Source organism: Cervus elaphus, chromosome 25 (genome assembly GCF_910594005.1).
Source record: "Cervus elaphus chromosome 25, mCerEla1.1, whole genome shotgun sequence".
Taxonomy (NCBI): Eukaryota; Metazoa; Chordata; class Mammalia; order Artiodactyla; family Cervidae; genus Cervus; species Cervus elaphus.
The window spans coordinates 61861595-61883385 of NC_057839.1; the positions used below are offsets into that span (position 1 = coordinate 61861595).

At 38.9% G+C, this 21791-nt stretch overlaps 1 protein-coding gene across 2 annotated transcripts in view; it reads left to right on the top strand.

The window, feature by feature from the left end:
• The window catches only part of CTNND2 (catenin delta 2), a 1061406-nt gene that overhangs the window by 381663 nt on the left and 657952 nt on the right, over window positions 1-21791 (top strand). For both annotated transcript variants that reach the window (XM_043887623.1, XM_043887624.1), the window contains exon 3: window positions 18278-18390. In XM_043887623.1, the coding sequence (XP_043743558.1) occupies window positions 18278-18390 (113 nt within the window). The remainder of the gene's footprint in view (window positions 1-18277; window positions 18391-21791) is intronic.

A 21791-nucleotide genomic window follows, 5' to 3' on the forward strand; every position in this document is an offset into this window, starting at 1 on the left:
GCCAATTTTACTAGTTGAGGTTTTGTTTTGTTTTGTTTTAATATGGATTCTGCAATCTGGCAAGGGAACTTTGCTAGTTAGGTCAGTGAAAACATACACTTCCTGATGCTTTTCTCAAAATCAGAGAAATGGTCTTTCTTGCTCCAAAAATCATTACATATATTTTTTGGTGGCCAAAGGGAGAATATCTTTGAACATGGAAGTAAATGGGTTATAACGACCACACAAGTTAATTGTTTGATTATATTGATAATTTTCTTCTAAACTTTACTTCTGTATATCTATAATTAAACAGTGGTAAAATTTGGAAGAAAATGTGGTGAGAAGATTAAGTTTCAGTTATTTTAGGTTATATCTATAATTTCAAATTAATCATAGCATTGTAACTTACAAAAATCTGTTTTGTGGAAACAAAAGAAAAATATGAATAGGGACAGATTGATTCAAAACATTCAATTTCTCAGTATCTAGACTTAAGAGAGACATCATGATGCTTGTGGTAAGGGTATTTCCTTTACTGTTACCAAGTGTTCAGCCATTGGAGGGTTGAATGTTAAGAACTAGTAATTTTTATCCTTAGGAAATAGTCACTGAAAGGTTGTAAGTAGATGAATACAGAATCGCATTAAATTTTTTAAAGGTGATTTGGGTCTGTATCATGGAAAAGAGGTTGAAGGCAGGTCTGAACAAGAGGTGGACACTCTAATTAGGATAAGGAGTTTAGGTTTCTGGGGAAAGATACTGGTGGCCAGAAGGAGAGTGGTGTCAGTGGGGATTAGAGGAGCAGGCTGGAGCGTTATGACCCTGCTGTCCATTTCAGTGTGGGGTTTCCCCTCCAGCAGGCTGCTGCCTGTCCTACAGTCCAGCTCAATTCTGAGACTGTCTACCTGGAGATGGCAATGTCAGATCTCACAGGCTAAAGGCTCAGTCCTACCCCCAGGCACTACCCTCCCAATGCGCTTTATATGCCAATGGAAAGTCCAAGTTGCTGCTTGTTCTTCTAGCCAACCGACCAACTGTAGGTTGGGTGTTCCAGCAGCCTCCTTTGTGGGTTCAATTAATTGGATAGAGTGACTCACAGAAACATTTTATTTACTAGATCACTGGTTTATTATAAGAGGATATAATTTAGAAGCAGCCACATGGACAAGAGGCATAGGGTAAGGTCTGGGGAAAGGGCCCAGAACTCTTTCAGAGGTGGTTCCTCCCTGCAAATCTCCAAGTGTCCCCCAACCCAGAAGATCGCCAAACCACATTCTTATGGGTTTTTATGGAGGCTTTATTACATAGGCATGGTTTATTAAATTATTGGCTATTGACCATTGGCAGTTGAACTCAATCTCCAGGTCCCCCACCACTTCCCAGAGGTCTGGGGCCTGAAACTGAACTTTCCTATCCTTTAATTACAATGTTGGTTCTCCTCCAAACCAGCCCCCATCCTTAGGTGTAGTCCAAAAGTCATCTCATTAATCTAACAAGACACCTTTTCACCACTTGTGAAACCCCAAGGGTTTCTGTGACAGAAATGGGGATGAAGACCAAAGATACAGTTCTTATTGTAAATCACAGTATCACAGTGGTACTAAATGTACCGAAGGCATTTAATGAGTGAGAGAGAGTGGGATGGAGAGAGAGAAAGTCATGAAAGAGATTATAGGAATTTTGTATTGGAAATGCAACAAAAATAATTTAGCCTCACCTTCTACATTTTATCAAAGGCTTTGGTAAGTTTTCTTTATGCAGACACATTACTGGACATTTTCTTATATTGACCCAAACATTATTTGAGTCATACATTAAGTCATCCATTCATCCATCCATTGAGTGCCCTGAATGCTTGATGACAGGAAGGTGATAATGCAAAGACATGGTTCCTGCCAAGAAGACATGTATATTCTACGAGAGAAGCCAAGTATGTAATTAAGTGAATTCAGTAAAGCAGTGTTGGCACTATAAAAGTCCTGGTCATTTTTTCTCTTGTGTAAGGAGTGAAGGGGAGGTCAGTAATGTACAGAACAGATGGGATTAAATGAGTCAGTGTTGAGACCAGCAGCATAAAACTGAAGACCAAGAGGCATTTTCCCTACACTTGGAATCAGGGGGAAGAGTGGAGAAAAGAAAGTAGATATTGGAAACAATTGGTGTAGATGAGCATTGTCAGAATTCATTTGTGTGTGTGTGTGTGCATGCGCATTAAGTCACTTCAGTCATGTCCAACTCTTTGTGACACTATGGACTGTAGCCTTCCGGGCTCCTCTGTCCATGGTGTTCTCCAGGCAAGAATACTGGAGTGGGTTGCATGCCCTCCAGGGGGTCTTCCTGACCCAGGGATCGAACCAGCTTCTCTTATCTCTCCTGCACTGACAGGTGTGTCCTTTGCCACTAGCGCCTCCTGTCATCTGAGGGACTGCAAGTCATTCATTTCAGCTGAGCCTGGGGCTCTGGTACTTCCTCTTTCGCACTTTAAATATTAGAATGCTGGTTTCTCCATCACAGGCTAAATATAGGCAAGGACATTGGAGCATAATTCTTCAGCAGCATCATTGCCTTCATGGGATATATCTGACTTTGGCAGTGGCAAAAGTTAAGGGCCATTATTAGAAGGAAATATTTCAGCGGTAGTGTGAACTTGGACAGTGCACTGAGTATAATTCTGTCTGTGGTTGGACATAATAATTTCAATATTTTATATCTGGGAAGGCAAGAAAAACTAGAACAAGTGAGCTGGAGGCATTCCACATTAATGAGATTTGTGTTTTTATTTTGATGGTATTGTTCCTTGTTCTATAACCTCCATTAAAACAATACAAATAAATGCTCAAGAGTTTTCAGGCAGTCCGGGTTCTGAACATTTAATTTAAGACAGACTTAGTTCTAGTCCCAGTTAATCTTTGGGGAAGCTAGTTAGCATCCTTAAATTTAAGATGTCCTAGAAAATAAAGTGCCTATCTTATGGAGTCAAATGTGAGGAATAAATAAGTTAATGCATGTAAAGCATTTGGTAGAGTATGATATATGGTAAGCAAACACTTAAAGTATTGATTGTCATTATTGTGGGCTGTGTCATAAATAAAAGTTATTTCCAAGTAGGTATGGGCATAACAATCACTAGTAGGCAATTTTCAAAGTGTACATCAGGGCCCCGTTACCAGTAAAGATTTATTTTGTAACTCTGAGTTATACACCAGGCATTAACAAAGTTCCAGAAATTATCATGATGTAGGTAAGGGTCACCCATGCAGTATTATCACTAAACTTGGTATCCAACTTAATGGATTCTTACATCATCTTAAACTCCCAAGAAATATGCCCTTCTTTATTTCATGGATTACTGCCAGTTATAGGAATTAAGTAAATTCCCAGGTGGTGCAGTAGTAAAGAATCTTCCTGCCAATGCAGGAGACACAAGAGTCTTGGGTTCTTTCCCTGAGTCAGGAAGATTCCCTGGAGGAGGAAATGGCAACCCTCTCCAGAATTCTTGCCTGGGAAATCCCGTGGACAGAGGAGTCTGGTGGGTTACAGTCCATGGGATCTCAAAGAGTCAGAAACAACTGAACAAATGAGCACACACCTGTTAAACAAGCTTTATTTGGATATCAAGGCATTGGCTAGAATTGATGGAATTTTACAGACTGGAGTTGGTCAGAGAAAGGTGTTTGTTATATTTTATTTTATTGAAACTGTTCTGAAAGGTGCTTATGATTCCGCTTTGGGGCACTGATTCCTGTCATCTGCTTTCTTGCTAGGTGACCCAGGGTGACACCGTGGTTGTTTAAAACACTAATCTGTCAGTTTTGTAAACTTTCAAGGACAGCTCTTTGCCATAGTTTTTGACTTGTCAATGAGGTTTACATAGCTTTACAGTTGACATTGATTTGTTCCATTCCATCTCAGCATCAAGACTTGTTCTTCCCAGACTTGGATGCTTATAAGCTTCCTGTTATTACCCTGTCATAGGTTCCACCTTCCCTTCAGATTTGGCTTTGGAACTTGTCTCTGTGCGATGAAATTAACATCGCCCAGAGTTTGTAGCTATGAAGTCAACTCATTCATGTGAAAGGAGAATTAAAAGTGATGTGAGAAAAAAGGTCACCCAGGATCACTTGATAATACGAATCCTTGATGGATGCAGAGATGAGGGCATCAGGGAGCAAAAACTCATCTACACAGTGGAAAACTCGTCTTTCATCTTTCCTACAGAGATTCCAGCCAGAGAACAGAGAACAATTCCTAGACTCTGATCCTCTCTGAGGGGAGCATCTGAGGACAACAGTATAAGATGATAATGACTATAATTCCCTCTCTAATATTTCAAAACACTTGAACAGTCATTTTGCTCTATTATTGCAAGCAGAGTCACTGAGTAGATTTCCTGAAAGCATGGAATCTTAGAGCCTGAGAAGAAATAGCAGTGAGGGCCTCCCTGGTGGATTGGTGGGGAAGAATCTGCCTGCCAATTCAGGAGACACAGGTTCGATCCCTGGTCTGGGAAGATTCCATTCTGCATGCCCAGAGCAGCTGATCTCATGCACCACAACTAGTGAGTCTGTGCTCCTGAGCCTGGGAGCCACAACTATTGAGCTCACATGCAGAACTGCTGAAGCCCACACACTCTAGAGCTAGTGCTTCACAACAAGAGAAGTCACCACAGTGAGAAGCCCACGCACCCCAGCTAGACAGTAACCCCCTCTCAGCACAGCTAGAGAAAAGCGTGCATTGCAACCAAGACCCAGCACATCCAAAACATAAATTAAAAAAAAAGAAAAATAGCAGTGATCTTCCATTATCTCCTTTTACATATAACTGATGTGATGGTGTTGATACTGGTGCTTCTAAAAACCAGGTCTCGTATGCAGAAAAGATGGCAAGACATGGGGGAGTGAAATATAGAAGTCATAGTGAGCCTCTGGATGAAAGAGATAATGTGCTGAGACTCCAGAAAGAGGCAGAGAGATACTAGGCAATGGATGTTAGTCTTGGGTGGAGAGGATGGAAGAGATCAGGGGAAAGCAGAGATCTCTATCAGTTGAAGGGCTCATTGGATGGGCCAAGAGATCATCCAATAAACCCCGAGCAGGCACCAAAATGGAATGTAGAGGCAGAGCATCAGTCCCCAGGAAGGTTGATTCCTTTAGAAAGATGCTCCTATAAAGGCCCCAGGCCTGGAAATGATTGCTAACTTTATTACTGACCCAGGAATTCTCTCAAAATAAGACTAGGTCTGGACCCAAACTGAAGAAGCAGGAGGCAGCAGGGTTGACCACATCTAGAGGTATCAGACTTCAGGCTTTCAGTCTTCCTCATGGGAGTGGCACCTTCTGTGGCTCATCCCTCGGTTTTCCTTCCTTGTCTCACTTGGTTCGGGAGGGGCAAGCTTTCCTGCGGGCTTGCTGAGGAGTGCCCTGGAGCCTCCACTGCGGCAGTTGCATGGATCAAAGCCCGTGCCCCTCACTGCTCTCCACGCTCATTCCCACCACCATGCGTTACCAACATGAGCATTTGGCACCTGCACTTTGCACAATGGGACTGCTGTTGTGTGTCTCAGTGGGCCTGATCCTCAATATTCTTTTCTCTTATTGGAGTGGGTGTTGATAAAGAAGCCTGGATGCCTGAGCATGTATTGTCCACATAAATAGCCTTGGGATTTTTTCAGCTTCCCCTTCCCACTTTGTCTGGCCAGCACGGTCAGTTTGTATCTTAAGTCCTTGGATTCCAGCAATCAGATCAACACTGTTGTTGTGTTATTGTTTAGTTACCAAGTTGTGTGTGACTGTTTGCAACCCCATAGACTGTGGCATGCCAGGCTCCTCTGTCCTCCAGTACCTCCCAGAGTTTGCTCAAACTCATGTCCATTGAGTCGGTGATGCCATCCAACCATCTCATCCTCTGTTGTCCCCTTTTCCTCCTGCCTTCAATCTTTCACAGCATCAGGGTATTTTCCAATGAGTCAGCTCTTCACATCAAGTGACCAAAGGAGTAGAGCTTCAGCTTCAGCATTAGAACTTCCAATGAATATTCAGAATCAACAGTGGGAAACACCTTTGTTTTATACCATCCAGCATCTCATCCATCTTCTCTGTTCTCCACTTCTGTCCAATCTCTTTTCCAGGAATAAAATCATGACAAATGTAGTTTTGCTTAACACTCTGCTCAGTCTAAATTTTCCCACTGTTTCAAACCTCACTTGTAGGATCCCAACTGAAAGTGTGCCACAACTGATAAAATATTTATTGAAGGAATTAATGAAACTGTGTGTAAGTGTTTTCTGATTTCACTTTTCAGGCTGAATTAGCTAAGCCCCTCAAGGGACTTTACATGTTTTTATCCATTTAAAAATGTCTAATAAACTCAATTTAATTAAGTTAAATGAATTATTAATTTAGGCTCTTTAGGAAAAAGTTATAAAACTATATGATCATTTTTCTTATAAGAATCCTAATATAGTATGTGACTCAGCAATGTGCTATTCTATTCCAGGAGAGAGAATCATTCAAATCTTACTCTTAATATATTTTAATGGACTTTGGTTTCATACATCCACTTCTTCTATAAAGTTTTATGATCTCCAAAACAAGATAATTTCCACCTGCTAGGGAGGTTAAGGTTCTCTGACAATACTTGCTCTTTCTTAAAACTTTCTTTATCATAGGATGCCCTCTAATCCACCCATCAGATGTTTTGCGGGGGAAGTACAGTTGTGTTACAGTGTTTCAAGTGTTCAACAAATTGATTCGGTTATGCATACGCTGTCCTCAGTCACTTCAGTCATGTCTGACTCTGTGCGACCCTGTGGACTGTAGCCCATCAGATTCCTCTGTCCCTGGGATTCTCTAGGCAAGAACACCAGAGTAGGTTGTCATTCTCTTTTCCAAGGGATCTTCTTGACACGGGGATTGAAACTGAATATCCTGCACTCTCCTGCATTGCAGGTGGATTCTTTACCCACTGAGCCACCTGGGAAGCCCAGTTATACATATACATGTGCATATATTGGTACTTTGTCAGATTCTTTTCCATTAGAGGTTATGACAGTTCCTTGTGCTATACAATAGGTCTTTGTTGATTATCTGTTTTATACATAGTAGTTTGCATCTGTTAATCCCAGACTCCTAATTTATCCCTGCCCCTGCCCAGCCCTTCCTCTCTAGTAACCATAAATTTGTTTTGTATGTATGTGAGTCTGTTTCTATTTTGCAAATAAAAGTTCATTTGTAACAGTTATTTAGGTTTCACATATAAGTGGTATTGTATGTATCTTTTTCTGTGTGATTTCACTTAGTATGATAAATCTCTAGGTCTATAAATATTGCTGCAGATAGCATTGTTTCATTTTTTTTATGGATAGTAGTATTTCATGGTATATATTAATATTATATATATATACATATGTATGTGTATATGTATGTATATATATGCAGCACATCTTTATGCATTCATCTGTCAGTGGACACTTAGTTTGATTCCGTGTCTTGGCTATTATAGACAACGCTGCAGTGATCACCTACTGTTCTTAATTCCCATGAAATCCTAATTCCCCTGAACAGTTTCTAAATCACATTTTGGGTGTTTTTTTTTTTTTTTAGAACTTTTCTTTACTATAATTATTTTACAAAGAATTTAGTGTATTTGCATTTTTAAATACATGTATTTAATGTATACGATTTGATGAGTTTGGACATATACATACACCCAGGATACCATCACTACAGTAAAAGTGAAAGTGAAGTCGCTCAGTCGTGTCTGACTCTTTGCAACCCCATGGACTGTAGCCTACCAGGTTCCTCCATTCATGGAATTTTCCAGGCAAGAATACTGGAGTGGGGTGCCATTTCCTTCTCCACAATAAAAGTAATAAGCATATAAACATATCCATCACCTCAAAAAGCGTCCTTTTATCTCTTTGCCTTTTATGGGGGGAAGGGGTGATAGAAACACTAAAAATGAGATATGCTCTATTAACAATTTTTAAGTTAATTTTAACACTATTGTTAAATATAGGCACTCTCAAGACTTGTTCAGCTTCTATAACTGAGACGTTATACCCTTGAACAATTTCCCATTTACCCCACTCCCTAGGCCCTGGCAACCACCATTCTATTTTCTGCTTCTGTAAGTTTGACTATTTTAGATACCTTATGTAAGTGGAATCATAAAAATTTTTTTCTTTCTGTAACTGACTTCTTTCACTTAGCATAATGTCTTTCAGGTTCATCCATGTTGTCAGAAATAGTATAACTTTTTTTCTTTTCTAAGGTCTTCCTTGGTAGCTCAGATAGTAAAGAATCTGCCTGCAATGCTAGAGACCCAGGTTTGATCCCTGGGTGGGAAAAATCCCCTGGAAAAGGAAATGGCAACCCACTCCAGTATTCTTGCCTGCAGAAATCTGTGAACAGAGGAGCCTGCATGGCTACAGTCTGTGAGGCTGCCAAGAGTTGGACTTGACTCAACAACTGAGTCTTTCATGGTCAAGTAATAAACCTACAGCAGATGGTGACCGCAGCCATGAAGTTAAAAGATGCTTACTCCTTGGAAGGAAAGTCATGACCAACCTAGATAGCATATTAAAAAACAGAGACATTACTTTGCCAACAAAGGTCCGTCTTGTCAAGGCTATGGTTTTTCCAGTGGTCATGTATGGATGTGAGAGTTGGACTGTGAAGAAAGCAGAGTGCCGAAAACTTGATGCTTTTGAACTGTGGTGTTGGAGAAGACTCTTGAGAGTCCCTTGGACTGCAAGGAGATCCAACCAGTCCATCCTAAAGGAGATCAGTCCTGGGTGTTCATTGGAAGGACTGATGTTGAAGCTGAAACTCCAATCCTTTGGCCAGCTCATGTGAAGAGTTGACTCATTGGAAAAGACCCTGATGCTGGGAGGGATTGGGGGTAGGAGGAGAAGGGGACGACAGAGGATGAGATGGATGGCATCACCGACTCGATGGGCATGGGTTTGGGTAGATTCTGGGAGTTTGTGATGGACAGGGAGGCCTGGCGTGCTGCGATTCATGGGGTCGCGAAGAGTCAGACACGACTGAGCGACTGAACTAACTAACTAATGTTGCCTTATTTGTGTATGCCACATTTTCCTTATCCATCATTTGTCTCTGGGACATTAGAGTTACTTCCCTATCTTGGCTACTGTGACTGATGCTGCAATGAACTTGGGAGTCCTGATATCTCCTTTAGATCCTAATTTCACTTCTTTTGGATGTTTACCCAGGAGTGGGATTGCCAGATCATATGGTAGTTCTGTTTTTGGGTTTTTTAAGGAACCTCCATACCATTTTACATTTCCATCAACAATGTGCAGTTTCTCTACACCCTTGCTAGTACTTGGTATCTTTTGCCCTTTGATACTCACCATCCCAGCAGTTATTAGATAATATCATACTGTGGTTTTGTATTTGCATTTCCTTGACAGTAGTGATGTTGAATTGCCTTTTTTATTTTTTATTTTTCATTCATTTCCACTAGTTGGAGGCCAATCACTCCACAATACCTGTTAGCCATTTGTGTGTCTTCCCTGGAGAAATATCTTTTCAAGTGCTTTACCCATTTTCTAACTGGTTTCTTTCTTTTTTTTTTTTTTTTTAACTATTGAGTTGTATGAGTTCCTTACTTATTTTAGAAATTAACCCCTTTAAATATTTTCTATCATCCTGTAGATTGCCTTTTCATTCTCTTGGCTGTTTCCTCTGCTGAAAGGAAAAGTAACTTTTTCTTTTGATTTAGTCCTACTTGTCTGTTTTTGCCTTTGTCTCCTGTGTTTTTGGTATATCATCTTTTATAGCCCAATTTATATCACCACTTCTCCCCTGAAACTACCAGGAGAAGGCCATCTTACTGGCCTTCTGTTTTACGATTACTCTTGTATTTTTTTGCTGGTATCTCTTGTTCCTCTACCCTTCAAATCCAGATAACCTTCAAAGAGCTTTCTTCACCATTCTTTTCGTATCTCTTTACAGTATCACCTTCACTGAATTAACTTAATCTCACATATTCCATACAACTAATATTACACATTTCACTGAATATATCTATGTTTATTTTTCCCATTAGGATACCCACCAGGCCTTATAAGCAATGTCCCTCTCTTGAATGCTCTTTCATCTCAACGTATCTAATACCAGGAAATATTCAGTCCTGGGAGGTTTGTTCTCCCTCCAGACATTACAATGCGTTAGAACTGGGAAAGGTTATCTTTCCACCCACATCACAAGGTGGAATCCACCTCCTCCTGGAATAGAAACTCCTTCACGGCTGTGATGATGCCTTGGAGGACACTGTAGATGCCGTAGACCATAGGAGTGTTCCATGTTTGAGAGCTCCTCAGCTGCAGCTCTTCTAGTTACCAAATCTAAGGTCAGTTTTCATGTCAAAGCATAAAACTACAGTAGGTCCAGTTTCCATTGAGAGTTTCCATCCCCAACCATATTCTGTGGCAAAAACAGCCCTTCCTTAGGTGCTTGGGTTGGGATAAAGTAGAATTGACTATAAAATAAGTGACAATGCAGTAAGGCATTTCAGAACCCAATCTCTAGAGTTTGTACAAATAAAAACTATTTAAATGATGAGTAAATATGAAAGTTAATGAACCTCAGAGTTTATACTGACATCATATGTCTTCTCTACGTTAATGGATGGCTGTGGTCTCTGAAACAAAATAATTGACAGTACTGGGAATATTTAGACCATCCAATATTAATTATTTCATTCAGCTTGTCTCTTCTCTATATCCAGATCTCCTAAAACATCATCTTTGATCTCATTCTCTTTCCTACTTTTGAAAGAAGAACTTCTTTCATAGACAAGACTGATCCTCTGATCTTAATGACCTTAGTGTATTTGTAAAGGAAGAAAGAAAAACGGAACCTAAGAAAGAGCAGTTTTGTCATATTTACACAAGGGCTTCCCTGGTGGCTCAGCTGGTAAAGAATCCACCTGCAAAGCAGGAGACCCTGATTCGATTCCTGGGTTGGGGAGATTCCCTGGAAAAGGGATAGGCTACCCTCTCCAGTATTCCTGGTCTTCCCTGATGGCTCAGCTGGTAAAGAATACACCTGCAATGTGGGAGACCTGGGTTCCATCCCTGGGTTGAGAAGATCCCCTGGAGAAGGGAATGGCTACCTACTCCAGTATTTAGAATTCCATAGACTGTATGGTCCATGGGGTTGCAGAGAGTCTTGACTTTCACCTTCCCTTTCCCCCTATACAAGGCAATACATGTAAAGCACTTAGCTCAGTGCAGGTACATTTATTTAACAAATATTTATTGAGAACCTATGATGAGCCCGGATTGTCCTAGATATGATATACAATGGCAACACAGCAGGAGATGTTTCCTCCTTATATGCTGACTAGTAATGCAATCAGTAGTAAGTCCTCAATAAATATTTTTCCTCCAATTTTATTATTATTTTTATCTTACTTTAATAATAAGATATAGAATTTTAGATGCAGAAGAGAAGCCTCCTTCTTCCTTGAAAACCTTGACGTATAGTATGTATTCCATAGAAAAACACAGAAGAAAAATTCACTTAATTCCTTGTTTCACATATGCAATGACAAAGTAAACATTTATGGAAGGGACATTTTTTAAAAGGCAATGAATTGATTCAATTTCCTAAATGGAGAAAATGCCATTTCAATTAAAAAGTCATTCAGTCAAAAGGAACAAATAACCCAAAATTAGCTCTATTTTTAATAATGTAATAGTTAGCAATATTTAAGAAAATGGGTAAAAACTTAACTATTTAGCTGTTTAGTAATATGTGTAATATGAATTTTTAAATACAGTAGGAAAAAAGCATTTACAAATCATTCATGATGGAATAATAGTTAATTCTTAAAAACATTTCAGCTAAGAAAATAACTGCCTAGAAATACCTTCCCACCTAAGACAACAACAACAAAAATATATATATATACAAAAAAATTAGGAAAACCAGTTTTCAAAACACTGAACTTTAGGCAATAAAGGACAGTGATTCTTTTAAAAAAATTATTGAAGTATAGTAGGTATATATGTATATTCTTTTTCAGATTATTTTCCCTTGTACATCATTACAAAATATTGAATATAGTTGCCTGTGCAGCAGGTCCTTGTTGGTTAACTATTTTATATATTATAGTGTGTATGGTTATGAATGTGTGAGTGTATGTGTGAAAGAAGCAAAACTCTATAAGACAACTTTTATTTCTCAAAAATGCATTGTGTGTATGTTACAAAAACCTATATGTGTGTGTGTGTGTGTGTGTGTGTGTGCACGTTATATATATAGATTATGTATAAGGATTCCCAGGTGGCACTGGCACAGAGACTAAGAATCATCCTACCAATGCAAGAGACACAAGAGACAAGGATTCAATTCCTGGGTCAGGAAGATATATGTGCGTTATGTACATAGATTGTATTTGTGTGTGTGTGTGTATATATATATGTATGTATGTATGTATATAGCAGCTATAGCATATATATATGTATTATGTATGTATATATATATTGTTTTATAACTGAATCATTTAGCTGAGAACCTGAACCTGACACAATATTGTAAATTAATTATGTGCTTAGTTGCTCAGCCGTGTCTGACTCTTCACAATCCCATGGACTGTAGCCCACCAGGATCCTCCGTCCATGGGGATTCTCTAGGTGAGAATACTGGAGTGGGTTGCCATGCCCTTCTCATAATATATAATAGTAGAGTTGTTATCACTTATACAAGACTGGCAAACACACGGCATGTATTATTTCCGTCCATACAATACGTGTGTGTGCTTAGCGGCTCAGTCGTGTCTGACTCTCTGTGACCCCATGGAGTGTAGCCCACCAGGCTCCTCTGTCCATGGGATTCTCCAGGCAGGCAAGAATACTCGACTGGGTTGCCATCCCCTCCTCCAGGGTATCTTCCCAACCCAGGGATCAAACACTGGTCTCCCGTACTGCAGGCGGATTCTTTACCATCTGAGCCGCCTAGGACTTCAGTTAAAAAAAAAAAAAACTAAAAAAAAGATTCTTAAGAGACAAAAGCGAATGTGGTGAGCCTTACAGTTGCCCCAGCTTACTGCCTTGAGAGAGGTTCCCTGCAGCAGTAGAGAAGGGGAGACCCAGACAGAGCCCTGAGGACTCCCTGAGCTGGGGAGGAGGTACTGAGTAAGGGAGTAAAGGTGGCTGGAATTTGCAGAGGAAATAGGAAAAAGGTGATTCTTGCACAGAAAGAAAACCCTTGAGATCTGTCGAGGGCCCCCTTCAGCTATGCAGCAGAGAACTGAGAAGCCCATGTACGCGCGGGAAGCCCCCGAGAGCAGGGAAAGAACTAACCTGAAAGGACGGTAGGAAATAGTACCTACTGCTCACACTGGGACCAAAAATGCGTGCTTACACCCTCCAGCCAAGCTGGGAAATCCCACAATTCACAGACCATTGAGTACACAGAAAGGTCTGCCTAGGTAGGGTAGAGTAATTAACTCTGGGCTAAATGATGTTCTGTTTCCTTAACAAGTCTTAAATACCAGACTCAGATATGTCGAATTAGTTCCAAGTAGCTTCACCGTGTCCCCGAACAGAGCTTAAGGCATTTGCAGGAATATGAAGATGCCCAAAACACAACAGGGTAAAATTAAAAATGTATTATGTTCCATCAGAGATCACATGTGCAGAGAAGTGAAAATGGGGCCCATGCTGAGGAGAAAAATCAATCAGTTGAAACTGACACAGATGCTAGAATTAGCAAATCAGGATAGCAAAATATTTTTTATGTGTGTATTCCATATGTTCATAAGTCGGGATATGGAAGATATAAGAAAGACCCAAATTAAAATTCTAGAGGTCTTTGATTCATTAGTATCTAAGATTGAAAATGCACTCTGTGGGATTGATGGTAGATTAGATATTGCAGAAGAAGGGATCAGTTAACTTTAAAACACCAGTTGAACCAAACAATGTGAAACACAAAGATAAAAAAAAACAAAAAACCTTTTAAAAGTGAAAAAGGAATCCATAAATGTGGGACAATTCCAAATGGCCTAATGTACACTTAATTTTAGTCAACAGAGGAGAGCACATAGAGGGGAAGAAAAAAAATTTTTTTGAAGCGTTAATGGCTGAAAAACTTCTATATTTGATAGAAACTATAAATTCACAGATCCAAGAAGCCAAATGAACCCCAAGTATAAGAAACCCAAAGAAAGCTACTTGCAAAGAACTTTATAAGGAGTTATCCAACACTGATGATAAAGAGAAAAATCTCAAATGGAGTCAGAACAAAAAAGACACACTATATTCAAAGACACGAAGGTAGGAAATACCATAGTTTTGGATTGTTTTGTTAGAAATACTAAGTGCAAGAGAAGACAGTGGAACAAACCTGTCTTTCAAAGATGAGGGCAAAATGAAAACTTTATTAGGCTGTAAATCAGAAAGAATTAATCACTGAAGGAGCCACATTACAAGAAATATTAAAAGAAGTATTTCTGACAGTTGAAAAATGATGCCAGATGGAAATAAATCTGTACAGATGAAGAGCACTGGATATTGTGACTATATGTTTGGAAGGCAGTTTGCATGAAAAAAAAAGTCTCCTAATTCGCTCCTCCCATAAAAATGGTGAGAAGAAAGTACACGGTGAGGCCACAGTCTCCAGCAAGCACACCCAGGATTAGTGTTTGTTCTATCAGAAGCCCAAGAAGGTTTATAAATCCTAATTCATATTGTCTTGCCATATTAGAGACTCATCAAGAAAAAGAAGAGTGAGGACCCAGATAATAAAATTATAAATGAAAGAGAAGTCACAACTGACACCACAGAAATAAGAGACTCATAAGGGACTACTACTACAAGCAACTACAGGCCAATAAAATGGACAACCTGGAAAAAATGGACAAATTCTTAGAAAAGTACAACTGTCCAAGACTGAACCAGTGAGAAATAAAAATGTGAACCAACCAATCACCAGTAATGAAACTGTGATTAAAGACCTTTCAACAAAGTCCAAGATCAAATGGCATCACAGGCAAATTCTGTTAAAAATTTAGAGGCACTAACACGTATCTTCTCAAATTCTTTCTAAATTCACAGAGGAGGAAACACTTCCAAACTCATTCTATGAGTCCAGAGTTACTCTGATACCAAAACCTGACAAAGATATAGCAAAAAGAAAATTACAGGCTATTATCACTGATGAACATAGGCAAAAAATTCCTCAACAAAATATTAGCAAACAGAATCCAACAACACATTAAAAGGATCATACATCATGATCCAGTGGGATTTATCCCAGGAATGCAAGGATTCTTTGATATATGCAAATAAGTCAGTGTGATTAAACCATATTAATAAACTGATTAATAAAAATCATAGTATCATCTCAATAGATGCAGAAAAAGCTTTTGTCAAAATTCAAGACCCATTTTTTATAAAACTCTCCAGAAAGTGGGCACAGAGTGGGTACCTACTGCAACATAATAAAGGCCGTATATGATAGATACACTGCAAACATCATTCTCAATGGTGAAAAATTGAAAGCATTTCCTGTAAGATTACAAGGATGTCCACTCTTAACACCATAATTCATTATACTTTTGGAAATCTTAGACACGGCAATCAGAGAACAGAAAGAAATAAAAAGAGTCCAAATTGGAAAGAAGTAAAACTGTTACTGTTTACAGATGACATAATATTATACATAGAAAATCCTGGAGATGCTACCAGAAAACTACTAGAGCTCATCAATAAATCTGATAAAATTGCAGAATACAAAATTAATGCAAAGAAATGTCTTGCATTTCTATCCACTAACAGCAAGAGATAAGAAACAGAAATTAAGGAAACAATTCCATTTACCATCACAATGAAAAGAATAAAATATCTCAGAATAAACCTACTGAAGGAGGCAAAAGACATGTACTTAGAAAACTATAAGATGCCAATGAAAGAAATCAAAGATGACACATACACCCTGTATGTGTGATGGTGAGACACCCTGTTTTTGGATTGGAAGAGTCAATAATGTAAAAATGACTGTCCTACCCAAAGCAATCTACTGATTCTCTGCAATATCTGTCAAATTACCAATGACATTTTTCATTCAGTTAGAACAAAAATATTGTAACATTTGTATGGAAACACAGAAGACAGTGACTAGACAAAGCAGTCTTGAGAAAGAAAAATGAAAGGAACTGGCGGAATCAGATGTCCTGATTTCAGACTATACTACAAAGCTATGGTAATCAAGACAGTACAGCACTGGCACAAGAAGAAGAAATATAGATGAGTGGAATAGGATAGAAAGCCCAGAGATAAACCCACACACTTATGGCCACCTAGTCTATGACAAGGGAGGGAGGGATATACAATGAGGAAAAGAAAGTCTCTTCAGTAAGTGATGCTGGGAAAACCAGACAGCTACATGTAAAAGAATGAAATTAGAACACTCCCTAACACCATACACCAAAATAAACTCAAAATGGACTAAAAAACATTAAAAAACAAACAGGATATTATTAAAACTCTTAAAGAGAAACACAATATTCTTTGGTATAAATCACAGCAAGCTCATTTTTAATCCACCTCCTAGAGTAATTAAAAACAATAATAAACAAATGAGAACTAGTTTAATTTAAAAGCTTTTGCACAGCAAAAGAAGTCATGAACAAAACAAAATCAACTCTCACAGTGGCAGAAAATATTTGCAATTATTTGGTAACTGTGGGGAAAAGGAGAGGGGGAGGGTCACCATAGGAGTTGTTTAGACCCTAAGTCTTGGCTGACTCTTTTGTGACCCCATGGACTATAACCCACCAGGATCTCTGATCAATGGGATTTTCCAGGCAAGAATACTAGAGTGGTTTGCCATTTCCTTCTCCAGGGGATCTTCCAGACCAAGGGACTGAACCCACATCTCCTGCACTGCAAGTGAATTCTTTACCACTGAGCTACCTGGGAAGCCCCCACTATGTGGGAAGGGGATTTAAAAATGGGATTATGTGAAATTATGTGTGAAACTTTTGAAAAGTGTAAAGTACTAAAAAAATTAAAGAAACCATCGCCATTGCATAACCAAAGTAAAAACAAATAAAATGAAGACAAAACAAACAAAAAAATCTGCTCTTGTGGAAGAGAGCAAGGGTATTTTTAATATATTTAGAGGACAGACAGGTCCTACTTTTTAAAGATTTCACTCTAGAGCATCCCATGGTAGCAAATAAAATGAACTCATCTTTTCTGGGAAGACAAATCCCTGTAATGTTGGGAGTTTTGTTCTCCCAAATTGACCCCCACCCTCTTTTTCAGTATTTTTCAGCATTCTTAGAAGTTCTCCCATTCTCCAAAACACAAATGTGCAAATAATTTGTTTTTTAAAAGAGGTAAATTGTGATATTGTGAAAACCTTTTCTGAATTTTTTTAGATAAAATATATGACTTGCTATAATTATGTTTATTAAAAAACTAAAGTATATGGAAAAATAAAACATAAAGATTAAAATATGGTATAAGAGTGCAGTAGTTGAAACAGTCAAAATCATTGACATATTGACACACATTTTTCATTAAAAGTAATCTTTACACAGTGGATTTTAGGTAGCTTTATAGAAACACTCTTCCTTGATTCCATCCGCTGTTTTATAAGGTGATGTATCAAGTACCGCAAAGGTTATTCACTTCTCAATTCACCATGTAATTAGACCTTTTGTAATTAGACTCATTGTCCTTACTGTTCTACTGAAACATAAAGAATGAAACATGGAGCTTTAAAAGCATTATTTCCCTTCATTTGCAATATGTAAGTAATATGAAGATGAAATTAGTATATTGAGACAACTAGATGGCCAGTAGGGACTAAACACAATGCTCCAAATCATATAAAAATAGTTTCTTTATTATGTGTTTCCCTTTCTGTGACAGGAGTATCGATATCTGTTGGGTCCTGGACATTTGCCAGACATACCACAGGCTTATTCTTCATGGTCAGTGTCTCATTTAATCTTCACCTCAACCTAATAAGTGCTGTAAACCCATTTTACAGGTACTGAAAATAATCCTTAGAAAAACTGAACAGCTCATTCAAGGCCCTGAGACTGACAGGTTCCAGGGCTGTGATATGAACTCAGGTCTGTCTAAAATTCTCATCCTTTCTTCAAGGCCACATCAGCAACCTCTGCTTCTCAAATTGGACGTCTTGAGAAAAATCCTAGTTTTCCCCTTGACCGTCCTGTCTTTTTGGTCTGATTTCCACTTTCCGCATAGCTGATAGAATTTATCTTTTTGGTGGTTTTCTTTCAGGAATTACAGTTTGAAAGGCTGACCCGAGAACTGGAGGCAGAACGCCAGATCGTCGCCAGCCAGCTGGAGCGATGCAAGCTTGGATCGGAGACGGGCAGCATGAGCAGCGTCAGGTACTGGGCACTCTGCTCCTCGGGGCTGGGCTCTGTGCTGCCAGGGGAGGGACACTGCGGTGTTTATCTTCTCCTTACAAGCGTGGCAGTGGCATTAGAACACTCAGTCAGGTGTTGGAAAGGAATCGTGACCAACCCGATTTAAGATGTTCAAAAGGTGTCCGAGGTGAATTGTGCTTGAATCTCTTTTCACAAAATGAGCACTTGCTCTGAATGCAAATTGTGTGTCGTTTTACACAAAAAGGACGCTTTGCATTTAGTGAGTTTGCTGGAAATGAGGAGGTGCTATGTCACAGTCTCTCAGTTTGGTTCTTTTTTTCTAAATGATCAAGAGTCGCAGGTTCTGGAAATGAAAGAGAGAACGTTTTGATCTAACTTGCATTGTTTGCTAATTTACAATGCTACATTATAAGATTGCTTCTCAAACATCAACCACACATGCAATTTCTGTGTGTGAAAACATTTTGTAGATAGAATAATTATTTGATTACAGGTTGGTATGAGATTATGAAATATTTAAAAACAAAACTTAGTCACTTGACCACAAAATAAATTATCTGCCTAAGGACCATGTTTCCATATTTAAAAACAGAACTGTCTGTGTGTGAGTGTGTGTGTGAAAGAAACATAAATAAAGCTCTATAGGATGAATTTTATTTCTAAAACTGCATTGTACTTTCTTGTCATTTTGTTCTATATTGTGGTTTTGACATGCTACATTTTCAGGGAGGTATCTTCTCTCTTGAGAATCCTGCCATACTCTTTGGCCTCCTGTTCAACTGCATTGTTGGTTACATCACTGCATCCACAGTCCATTGTTGAGAACTAGTCACATGGCCCCTTCGTAGATGGAAATGGGCAGGGATTCCTGGTCTTGGGGTCTTTGGCCACTCTGCCCAGGAAGCAGAAACATGAATTTAAGAGTCTTAACCAACTATGGCCACAAGGAATGAAAACATCCTTGAATCCACTGCTCTAAAATATTCCGTCACTGTAAGGTTAATTTGTAGTTGGAATGTTTCTTGTTAGAGCCACCTGCCATTAGTCTTTTAACACTGTTCTTTTCTTTGTTCAACAATGATTACCTTTCAAAGGAAATCATTGCACCATTTGTGGTTAGACTAAATTATTATGAAATATCCTTTTCAATCATATTTGGGGTGTGTGAAAGCATATCTATTTTGGCATCTGAGTGCCTAAGCTATGTAGAGCTGCAGATATAGATCCATTGTGATCTCTTCAACTCATCACAGACTTGTCTGAACATCCCAATTAACTAAAGCAGGATGGACAAGAAAAAGGAGAAGTAATTTGTGTCCACTTGAAATTTTTTTCAGAAGGTTGACCCGTTGAAGATGTTGAGGTTAAAATGTGGAGAAAAATAATATTTGTAAGTGTGTATTTGATTTAATACAGGGGGTTGTACATATCAGAGGAGGTTTCTTCAGTGGTGAACATCATCTGAAAAGCTAAGTCTGTCAGGATTTTTAGGTCCATAAACACTGTCAAATTGACATCTGCATCTTCATTTGTTTTGAAACCCATTGTTTCACTGTTGTTCAGATCACCTTTTCCATTCAGTTCAGTTCAGTTCAGTCGCTCAGTCGTGTCCAACTCTTTGCAACCCCGTGGACTACAGCACGCCAGGCCTCCCTGTCCATCACCAACTCCCAGAATTTACTCAAACTCATGTCCATCAAGTCAGTGATGCCACCCAACCATCTCATCCTCTGTTGTCCCCTTCTCCTCCCACCTTCAATCTTTCCCAGCATCAGAGTCTTTTCCAGTGAGTCAGTTCTTCACATCAGGTGGCCAAAGTATTGGAGTTTCAGCTTCAGCATCAGTCCTTCCAATGAATATTCAAGACTCCTTTCCTTTAGGACTGACTATTTGGATCACCTTGCAGTCCAAGGGACTCTCAAGAGTCTTCTCCAACACCACAGTTCAATTTCCATTCATATTCCTGATATTTCTGTGTGATACTTTTGCATACTCTCCATCTTGTATTTTGTTTCACCCACCACTAGCCCTTGGTAGCAGCAGGTCTGGGGGACCATGCTGTGTACTGTGTCTTAATTTCCAACTTCTGATTGGATCAGAAATGGGTATCTGACCCAAGGGTGACTCATTCAGTAAGCGGCCTGCAAGAAGTCAGTCTTGCACTCTTGAGAATGTGAACTAGGTGACCCCAAATCTCTGATACCTAATGGATTGTGCTAGGAGATGGTTGCCATGTGGATTGCGTGCTGGTGGAGGAATCTGTGGTAATACAGAGTGGTCCAACAGAGAGAGACTGTGGTTCCTGGTAGTCAGAGACCAGGTTAGTTCCCACTAGGGACTGGCTGCATTTAGATGTTGCATCCATGAGATTACCTTTTAAATTCTTAAAATCTTTTCTCCTCCTTCATTTGATTTGATTGAGTTGATAATTTTTCTGAGGTCTAATATTTCATGAATAGAATACATCAGTGAACTACCAAAGTAGACAGAAAAATTACCCCATGACAACTTGTGATCGTTTATACTATATCTTGTATTCCTATCTCAGCCTGTGATACATAGTCAATAATTCTTTATTAAATATATATGAAATAATAGTGCTTAGTGCAGATGGCATCTAATTATTTCTCCTTGCTTTGTAGCTATATATAGTGATATGTCTTTTTCAAGCTTGATTATTTTATATTTTGAAAATGTCTAATGTATGAATCAGCATTTGAATAATATAAGCAACTTACTGATATTTCACTGCAGACAATCCAATACTTCCACTGTTCTTTTTTTTTTTTTTTTGTCATAACCTAGTTGTTTGCTCAGCTTCAGAGATTCACCTTTAACAATTCAAGTCTTTATTAAGGGTGATAGACTAACCTAGTTAGCACATCAAAGGGAATGTTTAAAAATAAATGAAATAGAATGTAAACAGTTTTTGAAAGAGGAGAACAAGCAAAGAAATCTGTGATATTGTTTCCTACTTCTTGGGGATACTAGGGAGGGGTAAGAGAGTTTCTTAGAGGAAATGAAACAAAATCAAAATTGTTTTCAGATTTTACTTTTTACATAAATGGTAAAAGTGACATATGTATAGTTTGGTTCTCCTCTGTCTTGATTGGTGTTAGGAAATTGCTCGATCTTATTCCTAAGACCTCTTTCCTGATAGGTACATTGACAGTTTAAACTTAATGAAAAGATGGTGTTAGTATGCATTTAACAACAGCCAACTCGGTTTGTTGTTGTTGTTTACTCACTAAGTAGCATCTGACTCTTTGTGATCCCATGGGCTGTAGCCTCCCAGACTCCTCTGTCCAAGGGATTTCCCAGGTAAGAATACTGGGGTGTTGCAAATTCCTTCTCTAGGAGATCTTCCCATCCCAGGGACTGAACCCACATGTCCCCTTGGC